Here is a 14,788-nt window from a genome sequence, read left to right on the forward strand (position 1 = left end):
CTTCCGTAAGAGCTGCAGGAGTTGAGGATGCCGCTTGCCTTGATAGCTCCCGAGATTCGTGGGGGTGGGGCGTTTTGAGGCAGTCATGCACTGGACAGAACGGGGGGCCGAGGGGTTTGTTTGCTTTTGCCTCCTGATGCAGCATATATTTTATGCTTCTTCCCTTGGGTAGACCTTAAGACCAGGGGACTGTAAATAACAGCTACGCTGTATTCTGGTATACACAATATATATACTTGGAGCATCGCATGAGCGGCAATCTCGTTTGCCCAGGATAACAACTATTCCGTCATTGGTTCGTGTTTGCCATGAGATGGCACACCCGGGGGATTGTGGAGATCGCCCCTCCGTATATGGACCACTGCCAGACTGCCGTCTTCAGGTTCCCAGCCAGCTTCCAAGCCAGTTCGCTTCATCTTTTTTCTTTGGACGGCTTACCAGTTGGTTCCTTGATGCAGGCGCAAAACACGATGCGCTTGACCAGACACCCGAATCTTCGCCATTCAGCGCGCGCTCGTTAACTAATCCAATCGGCCAGTGCTCAGCGCTTCAGAAATACACAAGAACGTACGTACGGCACGGCTGGCCATCTCCTTCACGTCGTAAGGGCAAGGGTGCCTACAATGCACCGTCCATCTGCACCTCGATTTGATTACCAACCTCGGCATGAAATGCGTCGGAGTGCTTCCACCCCGGTTCTCTATATATATATCTCGTCCTCGTGGAAAAACAATAGGCCGCGCTGATCTGAACCCGATCAGCGACATAGCATGCATGCAGCCCTGCCTGCGACAATCCGCAGATGTATGTCAGATTATAGATCCGCTGCATTCAATTGATGTTGACCCGGCTACTTGGGAGTCATCATCATCACCCGCCTATAGTCTCCCTCTCATGGACGTTACAGTGAGTTCACTGCCATCTCCAGATGTTCCTTTTAATTGTTCCCAGTCCTCTCACGGCGTGGCATGAATTACCAAAACGCTTACGGTTCCAAAAAGTTGCCTTCTCGACACAAAAACATCAATAAGATGAAGGCCCACGGTCCCTCCATCACCATCATGCCGCCTGCTCAGCAACAGCAGCAGCAGCAGCAGTGGGCGCGGCCCTTCGATTGGAGCCTACGCCGCAGCATCATTACCCAGCTTTACATACTCGATGACTTCCCTCTGAAAGAGGTCGAGGAGATCATGAGAAACGACTATCAATTCTATGCGACGTAAGTTCCCCACCGATCCCGGTTTATCCTTCTTTGTGAGCTTTAGTCATCTCAGAGTATACGTGCTGACTTGCGCAGTCAGAAAATGTACAAGGTGAGAGCCTCTGCGCCCCCTTCTAGCTGTGTCCAAACACACCCTGAATCCTTCCAATGCTCGTGGACGGAAGCACGTCTGTTGCCCCAGAGCATGTCACGGATGATCTCTCTGATCTACAGTCATTAATTTCCTACATTCTCATCACTGATCAACTACGAAGGATCACTTCAGAAAATGGGGTTTGCGGAAGAATCTTAGCTCCCAGTTTGTTGAAGATCTCTTGACCCGCAATGGTCAACGAAACTCGCCCGCCTCTGCACATACCCCTAATGGCGCCTTGATAGTACGCAACTTGAACAGGCGCGTGAACAGATATGTTCGGTCCGGGCCCGGCTTGGGTCCCAATGCCGAACTGGTCCATCTTCTAAATGGCATGAATCGCCCTCTGCAGTTTGGATCACCGGGCACCCTGGGACATGCCGAACGGTCCAGTATGTTATCTTGCCCCGAGTGGCCGCCGTCTGTCGTTGGCTGTGTTCGCCTTGCTGTGATGGCGTTTATTAGGACGGTGCTGACTTCCGGTTGTCTTAGTGTGCATGATACGCGACTATGTCACAGCTATGGACTCCATGTCCAGTAGGGGCCCAAAAATCCGGCCCCTTGGGGCCGGCCTATAACACGGCGGCGGGGACTACTTACTATTGGATAACACTCATTGGGATAGCCCGAAACTTTCTACATGAGAATCGCTTTGAGCTCGGCTTCGCACTACTCAACCAGTGTTTCGATATGTTCACGAAGATGCTCGACCCCAGCCCGTGGCTCATTCTCGCAGCATTTTATGGGGCGTACGACCTAACCCGAATCGACCCTCGGCTAGGAACAATTTTTATGCAGTACATCGACGACCTTACCAACGTTGGGACTGCCGCCGCGCCACATGCTTTCCATACGCTGTTCAAAATCTTACGACAGTCCGGCGCGGAAGGGGTGCTGGAAAGCTTCGAGGCGGTCGTTCTGGAATGCTTCATGAACCTGATGGCAAGCAGTTTCACCGGAAAAAGACCGGTGTTTGATATCATGCGCAGCTTCTGCCGTGGCTTCGTCAAGGCCTACCCGATCACTGCGCCTTGCATCGAGGCTCCCCGCGCCACAGTGGTGAAGGCCTTTGATAAACTGAAAGGCAAGCCAGACTCGTTGTTCATCAAGCCGATAGCTGTGAAGGGCCGGCCAAGCAGTGGGCTAAAAGCTATTGTGTGCTTTCCGAAGTTCCCCATGGACAATTTCCTTCGAAAATGGGCCAGCACTCGTCCGTCATCGTCCAGTTCTAGCCCTCCTTCCACCTCGTCGTCCGAGACGTCAACAACTGAATCGGACCCTAAAGGGCATGATAGCAAGAGGGCAGAGAGCCCCCTGGTTTTTGATCCGTCGCTGGCCGAGCTCATTATTGACAAGGTCATCGGGGAGACGCTAGTGGAGCTACACTCAGGCAACCTCAGCGTCTCGGCTCGGTTCATGGATCTGAAGGATTGCTTTAACCCATCGCCTTCCGTGAAGTACACCGATATCGAGGAGCTCAGGCCCGCATACCAGTATCTGAAAGCGTTCTACGGAAATAACGCCAGTATCTACCTCCAGTAGAAAAAAGAAAAAGAAAAGCCACAACTTCAAGCAAGTTCGGACATCGACAACATGTACAGATGATAAATGGCAAACGAGAAGAGGTAATACTTGGTGGACGTTCACTCGGGAACGAACAGAGCACCCGTGGCGTGTTTTAGAGGCGTTATAGCGGCTCGCTCTTTCTAAACACAGGGGAGATTTCCCTGCATCCTCGCGTATAACCCGACCTGCCCACCTTAGGACAGCTCACATGGCGTTTTGGGTTGACAGTGCGCATTACTTGTGGCTGGGGAAATGGCTGCAGGCAAGCCGCGATGAGGCAGTGCCTTGCAAAAAGGAACTGTTCATGGCGCTGTCACAGAACGAGGGTCGACGCTGCTCTCACCTACGCACAGCAGATGCATCCTTGGCTGGCTGGCCAACAAGAAGAAGCACCTAATAGGCGACTCGAATTGAGACGACGTTGGATAGATACCCCGTTTTCCGCGCTAGGAATGCCTGAGTTTAATATAGGGACAGTATATAGATATCACATGGATATCGACGTGTAGTAATGCGAGCTAGAGGTTCTTCAGCTCACGATATGTTGTATACCGAAACCAACCACACGGTGCGTTGAAGTCGCCGTTGCGCTCCATTCTTGGCTAGCCACGTCCAATGGAGCTCGGAGGTCGGCAGTATGCACATATGCGCTACTAGGGATGCGTGTATTTTCCCTCCCAAAGTGCCGTCTACCCGAATCGGCTCGCAACTGCCCGGCATCTTCCATTTTCTCCCGTGCGGCCTACCAGCAATGGTGTGCATGTATGGCTTGGCAGATTCGCCGTCACGGGAGCGTCCGCGAGCTGCCATGGGGGCTGTGTGCGTCTGCAGTGTGCGTCATCCCTCACAGCCAGCCGCCGGCTTTTTGCCAATCAGACAGCCGCACACGACAATGCATGCTGACCTGAAAACAAAACGCCCCGTGGCTCCCGAGATTCCAGATGCGCAGTCGTTCGCAATCGGTCGCAAGCACGCCTGTCTAGCTGTCTGGGGCCTTCGGAAAGCGCCAAGTTTAAGATTGCCTCTTCCCGGGTTTGCTTGTTGTCCATTGTCCAATGTCCAAGAACCCCACCCCTCTACTAAGTCTAGGTTCAATAGAGAGAAAGCACGCCTCGGCCGGTCGCTTTCTTTCGCATTTTTGACACCTCGCAGTCCCGGGCTGGCAACCTGCGCATCTCCAATCCTGTCCACCACCCCTTCCAAGCGTGTACGCAACAATGGCCCAGGCGGAGGCGAACGGAGAGGAGCAGGCGAAGCACGAGCGGAAACGCGACAAGTTCAACGCATTCCTGTAAGTCGATTGCGACAACCAGCCAACCCCACTCTCCTGGCGAGGGAACCAGGTTCTGGACTGACCATGACGGTATATCGACCATGGGAGCAGAAAACAAAGCTATGACAAGGCCGAAGAAGGCACCGTCAAGGGATTCCTGAAGGGCAAGCTCGCCCTGGAGCAAAGCCTGGGCCTGGGCCACCGGCCCAACGCCGTGCCGCCCATGGAGGCCGTGGCCCACGGCCCGCACCGCAAGGTCGAGATCGGCTGGCACCCGGTGGCCGGGCTGGCGGGCAAGTGGTTCGCCGAGCAGACGGGGCTGGGCAAGATGATCACGGAGAAGATCCGTTCGTACCCGGACCCGACGCAGCACTGGGCGCTGCTGGTCGGCGACTACGCCCACCAGCTGTGGATGGACGAGCACCTCGACGTCATCTACACCAACGAGCGCATCGACCCCCAGCACCGCGCCGACGGCACCTGGCGCACCTTCGAGGTCGGCGAGACGCGCTTCAACGACGAGGCGCTGCGCCAGGCCGCCGAGATGGTCATCCACAACATGCGCGAGCGCCGGCCCGCCTACAACCTCATCAGCAACAACTGCCAGAACTTCGCCGTCAACCTGCTCGACGTCATCCACGTCGGCGCCCACCGCGAGTTCGGCACCACCTTCGCCATCTACCAGCGCGCCACCGGCAAGGGCAGGATCATGGACCTCTTCGCCCAGGAGGACGCCGACGACGTCCAGGCCGGCGCCGAGGGCCAGCCGCCGGGCGAGGCTCACGCCCAGGCCGTCAACCACGCGCAGCAGGTCATGGATGACAACACGCAAAAGCTGGATACGCAGCCGGCGGAGAGGGGCCTGGATCCGGGTCAGGGCGAGGGCGAGGGTCAAGGACTTGTCAAAAAACGTCCCTGGTGGCGTCCAAGGTAAAAGGGGGCTTTTCACTCATACCCATTTTACGGGCAGGCACACTCTGTGTGCGTTTGCCTCTTGAGCGGCTGTGGCACCTTGGTGGTACACTGGAAAGCCAATTTGGGCTGGAAGTTGGGAAGAGGGGTGTGTATTTGGCTTTTGACATGATGGAATTAAGCGAGGGAGTTTCGACATGATACCCATACTCGGCATGGGACAGGTAGCATCATATAATATACCGTATTGTTTAATCATAAAGCCACATGAGTTAAATGTAAATGTAGATTGATTTTACGCCAAGTATTTCCATTCTTTTAGAGCGTGCATACTGGTTGGTCGTCGATGCATTTAGAACAAATCATCGATGCTCTTATCCGCATCCTTCTTGATCAAGTCGACCATGCCCTGGAAAGCCAAGGTGTTAGTGGCGTTGCCAGCCGGGGAGGATAGCAGAAGAAAAGGAAGAGGTGTAGCTCACCTCGGGCATTATCGGCTTTCCGTCTTTGCCCTTGACGTAGCGGAACGGCATCTCGGTGCTCTCCTTCTCGCCGAACTTGAGCTCGGGGTGGTCAAGATAGGGAATCATGTCCAAGGTGTCTGGACCCGCCCTCGATTAGCCACGTTGATATCACAAGAAGCGAGGTTGGTCACTTACATTGCTCTTCGACCACCATCCGCGTCACTCGGACGGCCGTGTCGGTCGTCATCTGGACGGGTCCCAGCCGGCGGCCCGTGAAGCCTTTCTTGCGGAGTTCTGATGTGCGATCTAGAGGGAACAGACATGCCAGTGTGTTAGTGGACATCTCCGGTTGTGTGCCGGTCATGGACCAGAACTGGGGAGATGGGACATACCGCGTGGCGGGTCGTCACCTTTACCATACGTCAGCACAGCGTGTACAGATTGGCGACAAGATCCGCGGGAACCAAGCAAGCAGGGAAGCAAGACTCACCTAAGATGCCGCCAAACAGGAACACGTCAAAGTCCCGCTTGTCGTCCGGGTTCAGGTCCTCGTCGGCGGCCGGGTCCAGGAGGCAAACCCGCTCCTTGCCCTTGCCGGCCGGGTACAAGTCCTCGACGCCGCGGGTCTCGGCGCGGAAGGCCTTCTCCTGCTTCAGCTCCTCGGGGACCTGGAAGCCCTCGGGCAGCGACGAGAGCATAAAGACGCCGTTGCAGCCGGCCGTCTCGCGCGCGATGGCGCGGTACTCGAGGGACGACCAGGGCCCGAGCTCCGGGTCGAGGTGCTCGACTATGTACGTCTTTTGCTCCGGCATATTTGCGGGTTTTCTCCAAGTGATTCTGTGTCTGAAGTCTCGAAGGTACTCTATGCCAGACGACTGTATGCAAGCCGTAGATGTTCTCTAGAGAGGGATAGAGAGGCAGTCGGTTGTAAGAGACGAGTTTAATATGGGGGGGGATTTGACTATAAGAAAAGATCGGGCAGGGTGGAGATGACGTTTTCATGTACCGCCTACTACATGCAGTGTGGAAGTACACTATAATCAGGCCTTCGCAGCTCCCACGAGGATCAATAGCAGAGCCCAATAAGCTCCAACAGACTTGTATATCACTTGGCTTTCTCTGTGACGAATCCTCTCAGGATCATACCAGTATCGTATTGGAGTTCTCGGTCGCACAACACCTCGTACGGAAAAAGGTGACGAATGCTCTACTTTTGCCGGGGCTTTTACTGCAGAATCGATTCGTGCATTTGGAGGGATGGCCACGACCAATAGGGCATGGCGATGTTTGAACCTTGTTGGCATCACGAAGCCATTCAGGCGTAGCGAGTATTTGTCTTCAATTTAGGGAATCCTGCCCGGGAGTCGTGGGCCGCTGGAAAAGCCAGGTACTTTCCTATATTACAACATCTCCCTATCAAATTCATCCGACCCCATTCCGCACCCCGTGTGCCATGAGTTCTAGTAGTACATCCGGTTTACCTACCGAAGCGCCGTCAAGTGCAGTTTCGTATCGTACGCGTTGAGTTGCAAAGACCAGTAACGACCAATCCGTTGCCTGTGCAAACTATGGGATCGACTTGCGAGCCCTGGGCGTGCTCGACCCCAGATCTCTGCTCTTGCGCTTCTTGGTGGGCCGACTTGCGCCTCCCTTTGGGCGGTAGCCTGGGTCCTCGTCATTTCTCTTCCGCTTGCCTCTCGCACTGCCCATGGCCGAAGCATCATAGCCAGCCTCCTCTTCCCAGTCCATGCTCTCCGCAGCATCCTTACGACTGGCAATAGATTGGCGCTTGCCGCCGCTCTTGGCGATGCTCTTACGCTTGCTGCCGCCGTCCGCCTTGTCGCCATGGTCGTGGTCCTTCTCCTTGAGCTTCTCCTTGTCCTTTTCCTTCTCCAGGTCTTGCAGGAATGTTTTGGGTGCATGCCGTCTGAGCCAGTTGTAGACACTGGTGGGATTGCGCAGCGCGAAGTTGGCAGCTGCTCCGCTGTGACTGGGAATGCTAGAAGCAGCAGGGGGTACCGTGGGCTTGGCCTTGAGGCCCAGGCGTGCATCGAGTTCGGCAACGTAGTTGTCGACATCCTCGGCTTTGAGGAAAGACGTCGGGTAGAGTTCGGGGTCTTTGGGCGCAATCTCTTCCAAGACCTCGGGGGAAGTGCTCTACGGTGTCAGCGAAGGAATTGTGCGGCACCTCTTCAATCAATCGCCTCAGGGACTTGGCAGGCTTCTGGGCTGCGGCCTCCTCGTCTTCGGTCTCGTCGTCCTCGTCTTCCACATTCAAGTCTATGCGACGCTCCGGGGGGATTTGGGGCGAGTCGTTGATGCTGATCAGCATGTCCATCAAGCGGCTGCAGGGGCCCGGTCAGTAACATATTCAGAGTGACGACGGCGATGGCGATGCTCACTCGTTTTCGATGGCCAGGCGCTTGGCAGTTTGAAGGGCCTTCTGCTCCAATTGATGCAGATCCTCGCTCTGCTGCATGCGGTTGTCGAACTGCAGGCGCATCTTTCTGTACTTCTTCTTCCACGACTTGTAGGATGGTTTCGCGTCGCCTTTATCCTCGTCATCGAGGCTGCGATCCCGAAAGCCAGGCTCGGCTTTGATGCTGGTGTCATCCATGCCGAAGGGCGACGTGACGTGAATTACGTGGTGTTTGTTATGGTGCAGGGAGGTAGAAGTGGCCGCGAGACGAAATCGATGAACGGTACGGTACGTTGGTGTTGGGTTGGTGTCAGGATTGTGCACTGCGCTTCTTTTGAGCGCGACAGAAGTAAGCAAGGCTTGGGTGCTACTACTAATGGATGGGTTGAGGGTGGAAATCGTGACAATCAATACATAAAACGGAGTAAAAGGGAAAGAGGACTTTTGTGTTGGCACTGCAAGTAGCTGATGCAGAGGAGAAGAAGAGAAGTATCAATGATCAGGCTTCCAAATCAGACGTTCGGTCCCGGATGCAGCCCCAACATTGAACGAGAATGAGTCCATCATTTCAATGTTCCATTGCTAAATGCGCCATGCCGGTAGCTGCTCTCCCAATTTCTGGGGAGCGTGTGTCGCGTTCCATTTCGAGGGCGCCATGTTCTGCCGACGCCGACGCCGACGCTAAAAGCCCCCAAGCAGGACACGATACCAAAGTGCAAGTACCCTGAAATCCCATCAACCCCACCATCCACAGCTACTGGCTATAGTACCTACTGGTCGATCCGGCCATCCCACCTTCTGCCAACTACCACCTCCATTTCCGTCCCCATCCCAACAGAGACAGAGATCGAGACAGTCGCCAGCACCACTACCGCCACGTTCGAAATCGCATGCTCCGCAGCGCCCTCAAAATGGCCGAATCAGCATCCAAGCGTCTCAAGACCGAAGGCTCGTCGGGCCTGAAGATCGGCACCCACAATGGCCACTTCCACGCCGACGAGGCCCTGGCCGTCTACATGCTGCGCCAGCTGCCCGCCTACCGCGACGCCGGCCTGGTGCGCACCCGCGACCCGGCCCTGCTGGAGACGTGTCACACCGTCGTCGATGTCGGCGGCGAGTACGACGCCGCCAAGAACCGCTACGACCACCACCAGCGCACCTTTGCCACCACCTTCCCCGGCCGCCCGACCAAGCTGAGCAGCGCCGGCTTGGTGTACCTGCACTTCGGCCGCGCCCTGGTCGCCCAGCAGCTGCAGAACAAGCACGCCGAGGACAGCGAGGAGGTCGGTCTGCTGTGGAACAAGCTGTACGAGTCCTTCATCGAGGCCCTTGACGCCCACGACAACGGCATCTCGTCCTACGACCCCGCCGCCATCGCCGCCGCGGGGCTCGAGAAGCGCTTCTCCTCGGGCGGCTTCACCCTCGGCGCCATGGTCGGCCGCCTGAACCCCAACTGGAACGACCCGACCCCGTCGGACCCCGCCGAGGCCCAGGCCGCCGAGGACGCCCGCTTCGTCGAGGCCAGCGAGCGCATCGGCACCGAGTTCTCCCGCGACCTCGAGTTCTACGCCAAGGCCTGGCTGCCCGCCCGCGAGATCGTCCGCGCCGCCTACGACAAGCGCCTCGAGTACGACCCCTCGGGCCGCGTCATGGTACTCGAGGGCCAAAGCGTGCCGTGGAAGGACCACCTCTACACCCTCGAGGACGCCGAAGGCAACGTCGACAAGAAGGTGATGTACGTCCTGTATGCCGAGAAGCCGGTGCCCGACGCCAAGTGGAGGATACAGTGCGTGCCTGAGACCAAGGACTCGTTCCAGAGCAGAAAGCCTCTGCCCGAGCCCTGGAGGGGTGCCAGAGACGAGGCTCTGGACGCTATCACAAGCATTCCCGGCGGAGTCTTTGTTCATGCAGCTGGCTTCATCGGAGGACACAAGACCTTTGACGGCGCCAAGGAAATGGCTATCAAGGCCCTGACTTTGTGATGCTGGACATCAGGAAACGCCTTCGCCTAGTTATGGGTGGAAGACTTCAGGATATGGCTCTTATGAACAAAAGAAAAGGGTCGTTGCACGTTAGTTATGAGTCACGGCATAGACAAAAAAAAGATACGAATAGAGGCGACGGTAGCTGTTGATAAGCTTCACGCCATCTTCCCCATGATCGACTAATTCGTCGTCTTGATGGCGATTGCATATTCATGATGGTGCAAGACGTGAAACAGCATGACTGCATATCTTGTGGTTTATCCGTAGCATCTGCACCACTAGTAACATGTACGACGAATGCAAGTGATAACTCTCGATGGCTGGCAGGCTGCTGCGCGACGGATATGTCAAAACAGAGGATGGCGACCGCGCGCAAGGTCAGCGGCGGGCAACAGTGGCAATGACGGAATAACAAAATCGGGTTCGTAGAGTACCACGTGATTCTCGTGCCTTGATATCATCAGAGCAAGGAAACAAAATAAACATCGACCCCCCAAAACGCCATGAAACTTGTTTCCCCTCGTAGCCTTTGTGAAAACAGAACCACAAGAACCCTTCTCCTCCTCACCATCGTCACCAAAATCCCTGTGCTGCAGATCTTCTGTGACCCCCCTCTGGGAGATATAAAAATTCCCATGTTGGAGGTCTTGATACACTATGCCGATAGAATAGCGACTTAACTCCAGAAGCGAGCGTTTGTGGCCCCGGGGCCATGTTTGGGCGGGATATAGAAATATATCTCCCATGGGATAGATAGACCTTTCCCAAAATCTGGCGTAGACCGCCCAATCTCCTTCTCTCGAAAGTACACCGACTTTTGAGCGCTATTGTTTCAGATTTGCCGAGATCTAGAGTGTGCCTGTGCCTGTCTTCCAACGCCGCGCGTGGGAGTCCAAAGCTTTTGGGAACGGCACCGTCATTTCTCGGCCCTTTGGTCTTTTTTGTCTTTGGCCGACTTCTCTTCATTTAGCTGAGAAGGGCTACCCAAAAGAAAGCCTGTTTGGGTCCCATCTATCTCCGGATCGGGATAGCCTGGGCCTCAGTTTCCGTAGTAGTAGTAGCAGGAGCTGCCTCTGTTGTCGCGGCGGCGGCGGCGTTCCCCTTTTCCTCAGTGTCGTCGGCGCTGGTCTCGCAGTTGAGGAAGCTGCTCTCCTTGATGGGGGAGGAGCTGTTGCCCGGGTGGCCCGCCAGTGGGCCACCTCCCACGCCGCCGGGCGAGGTGCCCGAGAAGCTGCCGTGGTGCTGGGCACCGTGGGCATTGGTGCCGTTGGGAGAGTTGAGGTGGGGGATGTTCTCGGGGGCCGGGTGCTGGGTGCCCACGGAGCCCGTGTCGACGCTGTCGCCCTTGCCGGCCTTGGACATGGCATAGTCGCCCGAGTCGAAGTACTTGCGGTCCTTGAGGTGCTTGGCGAAGTGGTCTGACTTAGAGGGCAGCTTGCCGTAGAGGCGGAAGAGGCGCTGCTCGTCAGGCGAGAGCGACTGTGGCACGTTTAGTAGGACGGTTAGCTAACAGGTCTCTCGAATGGGGGCAAACAAGAGATGGGGTTCCGGGAAAAGGTAGCCATTGTGCAGCAGTACATCACGTAGACTTGGTTCCCCGGCTCCTCAAACTTCTTTGTGCTGCTGTGCCATGCCGCTGGGCGTTGGGCGCAGGTTGGAAGATGGGTAGCGGGCGGATGAGGTGGGGTGGGCTGATAGCATGCAACAGGCAAAACGAGGAATTGGGAGAGCTCACCTTGACGTCAATCTTGTTCTTCTGGTGAGGATTCATCTTGCCGGTTCAGGGTCGAATTGGCTGTAAGCGAGAAAGGAATGTTGTGTGCAGGTGTGTGTTTGTGTGTTTGTGGGTGTGGGAAGGCGGAAATAATTATTTGGTGTCGTTGCTGGTGCCCAGTTTGGTAACAAGTTTACTGGCGGTAGAATGGGCTTTGGCTGGGTTTCGCAGGGTTGGGTTCGTTGTTTGAAGTTCCTGGGCTCCGAGGGGGGGTTGGAGTCGAGTGGAAGCGGGGGATGAAATAATAATCTAGGGGACACACACACAGCTACGGGACTCGGGACAGCCTAGCGTAATGCGTTGCGTTGCGTTGCGCAGGCCTGACCGATCGACTTGGGCTGGCTTGTCAATTGATGGATGGATGGGTGGATGGATGGATGGGTGGAATGTCGCAGTGGTCAGTCAGTCAGTCAGTCAAGGTATAGGGTGGGAGGTGATGGTGGATTGCCCGTGGGTTTGGAAGGGGGTCTTGGAAGTCCAATCAAGGGCGGGTTTGGAGCCTACAGTAGGCTAAGCTGCCGGTCTTGTCCCTTCTTTGTTTATGGGCAGTCTGGGCAGTATATCCCGTTTGTATCTCTCTCGAACAGAAGGTGGCTTCTGCGGTGAATCTTATTTACCTAACCTAGTGCCTAGCTACATCAGTATAGCACTGGCTGGAAACTTCCAGGGTTCAACTGGCTTGCTGGGAGCCCATCGAGCCAATCTGGCATCCTTTGCCATGCCAAGCAGCAGAGCTGAAGAACTAAGCGTTGTCTGTCGTTCATGCATCTGGTGGAGAACATCGTCCACGCGGCATGCTTGATCACGGTATAACATATCATATATATTCGCTGTTGATGGCATTGAGGATCTCGATAGCTACATAGCGGACTAGCCGACTCCTCCAAGTCGATCACTAGGGGAAGATCACCAGAGCTATTGCGATCCGAATGGCAACTGGCCTGGGGAAGAAATGCATCAAGCAGCAAAGCAGCAAGCTACTGGCCGACCCTGTCGATCCTAGCTTCTCCTGATGCCTCACAAGACCGGCGAACGGATGCATGGGCTTCTTCTCTCTCTTCCTCCCTCTCCTCTCCTCTCTCTCCCTCTCCCTCTCCCTCCCTCTCTCCAAATCCCCATCCCCAAAGGCAATTGACCCCAAAAGCTCGCACTCAGCACGTCGACAAGGATTGTGACGTAAGGCTACGCAATACCACTCAACTTATGTCCCTGCGAACCTTACCTCTTCTCACATTCCACCAATGTCTTGGCGCCACCCGAGTCTAGATCGTCGGCGGCATACTCCTTTGTCTGGGGAGGCTTTTCCACTGCCGGCCCCCCGACCCCCTAGCCCCCTGCACCTGGCGGGTGAGACTCCAAAGACTTGCGACCGGCCACTACCGACTTACCTTTGGATTGATACAAAGTAGATCGAGAGCATGGCAACTGTGGGCCATGAAATAGAGTTCGCTAGATGGACGCACTCGGTGCGTATAGGGGGTCGGCTCGACATTTCCGTTCGCAGCAATCCCTCGGACTGCAAGTCCTGGCTACCAACCTACTGCTTTCACTTTCTCTCCCGTCAGAAACGTAATATCATGTCTACATGCCTACATGCCAGTAGGAGTAGGTGTGCCACTCTGCTGCCAGTACGATATCGTCTGACTATGCGATGCTAGCCATGCAAGGAGGCCTGCACGGCAGATGCAGCTAGCTAGTCCCCCCGACGGCTTCTAATGGCTGAACTGCTTGGTCGACACACCTCGATCATGCGACCCCGTTGTAGCTCGAGATGCGGCGCCAGAGGCATGCATCCGGCCGACGCATCAGCTCTGTACTTACCACGAAGCCAATTTGGTACTGTTGTACATTGGTGGCTATCTTTCACTATTCCCAGCCTGTCATAATGCCCCGGAGGCTGAGTGGAAAAAAAAGCAAACTGGCAGCACCCCTCATGGCAAGTGCAGTATCTTAAAAGTCGTAGGGCGGAGTCGGTCCTCTCCGCATACAGTAGAATCCGGCGGCAACTCATCCGCTTGGATAGAAGGAGAGACAGGCGAGCCACCCGGCTTCCGGCTATGTATTAGTACGTGCGTGTTCATTACGTCGACAACTGTGAAAGTCCGACTGCTGCCTCTCACACCCTGTGGAAGGTTAGCTACCAATCGCAGTCCAACGGCATCACCGCATCTACTGCTGCATCGAGTCGACTCCCCTCAAGGTCGCAAAACTGGTCGCCATGTCCCCGCAATCGCAGCCGCAGCCGCAGCCGACGCAGCCCGTCCATCTGGCCCGGGCCGCCGACCTCCAGACTTCGGGTGGCCAGACGGACGGCATGCTTCGCCAGAATGCCATAACCGATCTTTGTGACGGAATTTGCGCTTCCCGTGTAAGTTTCTGTCGGCAATTCTGCCCCTAATGATCGACCGGCTCATGGTCCCTCCGCACAGATGATAGCCAAACCCCACTCGTCGTCCGCCGTGCATCACCACGGCGCCCAAGACACGATTGTCCTCGCGCTCTCGGGCCACGGCACTGTCGTCAGCGAGGGTGGCAACAAGCGCGTCGATCTGAAACCGGGCGACTTCTGCCTGATCCCGGCGTGGGCCGAGCATCAGGAGGTGAACGATGGCAACGAGGACGTGGTTTGGGGCATCGTGCGGAGCGGCCGCGCGCCAGAGGTGGTGAATCTCACGGGATGGGGCGGTGACGTAGCTGGCGGGGGTAAATGAGGCTGTGGTTTCTGTCTACTTTCCAGCTTAGGTGTGGTTCGTGGCCGACCGAAGTGCCATCATCAGTAAGACAGAGCTAGAGCTGGCTGATGACCCGACCCTTCACACTATCTGGTATCTGATAGTCGCTGCTTTCACCATCAAATCAACGATAGTCGGGGGATGTGGTCTAGTGGTATGACGTTTCCTTAGCATGGAAAAGGTTCTGGGTTCGATTCCCAGCCTCTCCACGATAATCACTTTTGCCTCATCTAGAGGTGACCTTGTCTTTTTGATCTTCTATTCCCACAGCTTTCACGGTTATTTCCATTACGTGGGACCGTGTTATG

At 55.8% G+C, this 14,788-nt stretch overlaps 7 protein-coding genes across 7 annotated transcripts; 4 read left to right on the plus strand and 3 right to left on the minus strand.

The window, feature by feature from the left end:
• Positions 1–1,061: 1,061 nt before the first annotated feature.
• PG998_013925 (uncharacterized protein) lies at positions 1,062–2,897 on the plus strand (the record flags this gene model as incomplete). The annotated part of the gene is made up of 3 exons (XM_066880741.1): positions 1,062–1,219; positions 1,488–1,747; positions 1,894–2,897. 3 exons carry the CDS (start codon positions 1,062–1,064, stop codon positions 2,895–2,897), a joined length of 1,422 nt encoding a protein of 473 aa, XP_066724880.1.
• A 1,241-nt stretch (positions 2,898–4,138) lies between these two features.
• PG998_013926 (uncharacterized protein) lies at positions 4,139–5,128 on the plus strand (the record flags this gene model as incomplete). Its single annotated transcript, XM_066880742.1, has 2 exons — positions 4,139–4,212; positions 4,306–5,128. The coding sequence occupies 2 exons, from the start codon at positions 4,139–4,141 to the stop codon at positions 5,126–5,128; spliced, it is 897 nt and encodes a 298-aa protein (XP_066724881.1).
• Positions 5,129–5,458: 330 nt separating this feature from the next.
• PG998_013927 (carboxypeptidase D) lies at positions 5,459–6,382 on the minus strand (the record flags this gene model as incomplete). Its single annotated transcript, XM_066880743.1, has 5 exons — positions 5,459–5,515; positions 5,589–5,707; positions 5,766–5,876; positions 5,963–5,980; positions 6,061–6,382. The coding sequence occupies 5 exons, from the start codon at positions 6,380–6,382 to the stop codon at positions 5,459–5,461; spliced, it is 627 nt and encodes a 208-aa protein (XP_066724882.1).
• Positions 6,383–7,136: 754 nt separating this feature from the next.
• On the minus strand, positions 7,137–8,187 carry PG998_013928 (uncharacterized protein; the record flags this gene model as incomplete). Its single annotated transcript, XM_066880744.1, has 3 exons — positions 7,137–7,725; positions 7,784–7,915; positions 7,973–8,187. 3 exons carry the CDS (start codon positions 8,185–8,187, stop codon positions 7,137–7,139), a joined length of 936 nt encoding a protein of 311 aa, XP_066724883.1.
• A 713-nt stretch (positions 8,188–8,900) lies between these two features.
• Positions 8,901–9,971, plus strand: PG998_013929 (metal-dependent protein hydrolase; the record flags this gene model as incomplete). Its single annotated transcript, XM_066880745.1, has 1 exon — positions 8,901–9,971. The coding sequence occupies one exon, from the start codon at positions 8,901–8,903 to the stop codon at positions 9,969–9,971; it is 1,071 nt and encodes a 356-aa protein (XP_066724884.1).
• Positions 9,972–10,985: 1,014 nt separating this feature from the next.
• Positions 10,986–11,745, minus strand: PG998_013930 (mRNA stability protein; the record flags this gene model as incomplete). The annotated part of the gene is made up of 2 exons (XM_066880746.1): positions 10,986–11,453; positions 11,710–11,745. The coding sequence occupies 2 exons, from the start codon at positions 11,743–11,745 to the stop codon at positions 10,986–10,988; spliced, it is 504 nt and encodes a 167-aa protein (XP_066724885.1).
• A 2,221-nt stretch (positions 11,746–13,966) lies between these two features.
• Positions 13,967–14,459, plus strand: PG998_013931 (uncharacterized protein; the record flags this gene model as incomplete). The annotated part of the gene is made up of 2 exons (XM_066880747.1): positions 13,967–14,116; positions 14,178–14,459. 2 exons carry the CDS (start codon positions 13,967–13,969, stop codon positions 14,457–14,459), a joined length of 432 nt encoding a protein of 143 aa, XP_066724886.1.
• Positions 14,460–14,788: the final 329 nt, after the last annotated feature.

Source organism: Apiospora kogelbergensis (assembly GCF_038363985.1).
Source record: "Apiospora kogelbergensis strain CBS 113332 chromosome Unknown utg000009l_segment0_segment0, whole genome shotgun sequence".
Lineage (NCBI taxonomy): Eukaryota > Fungi > Ascomycota > Sordariomycetes > Amphisphaeriales > Apiosporaceae > Apiospora > Apiospora kogelbergensis.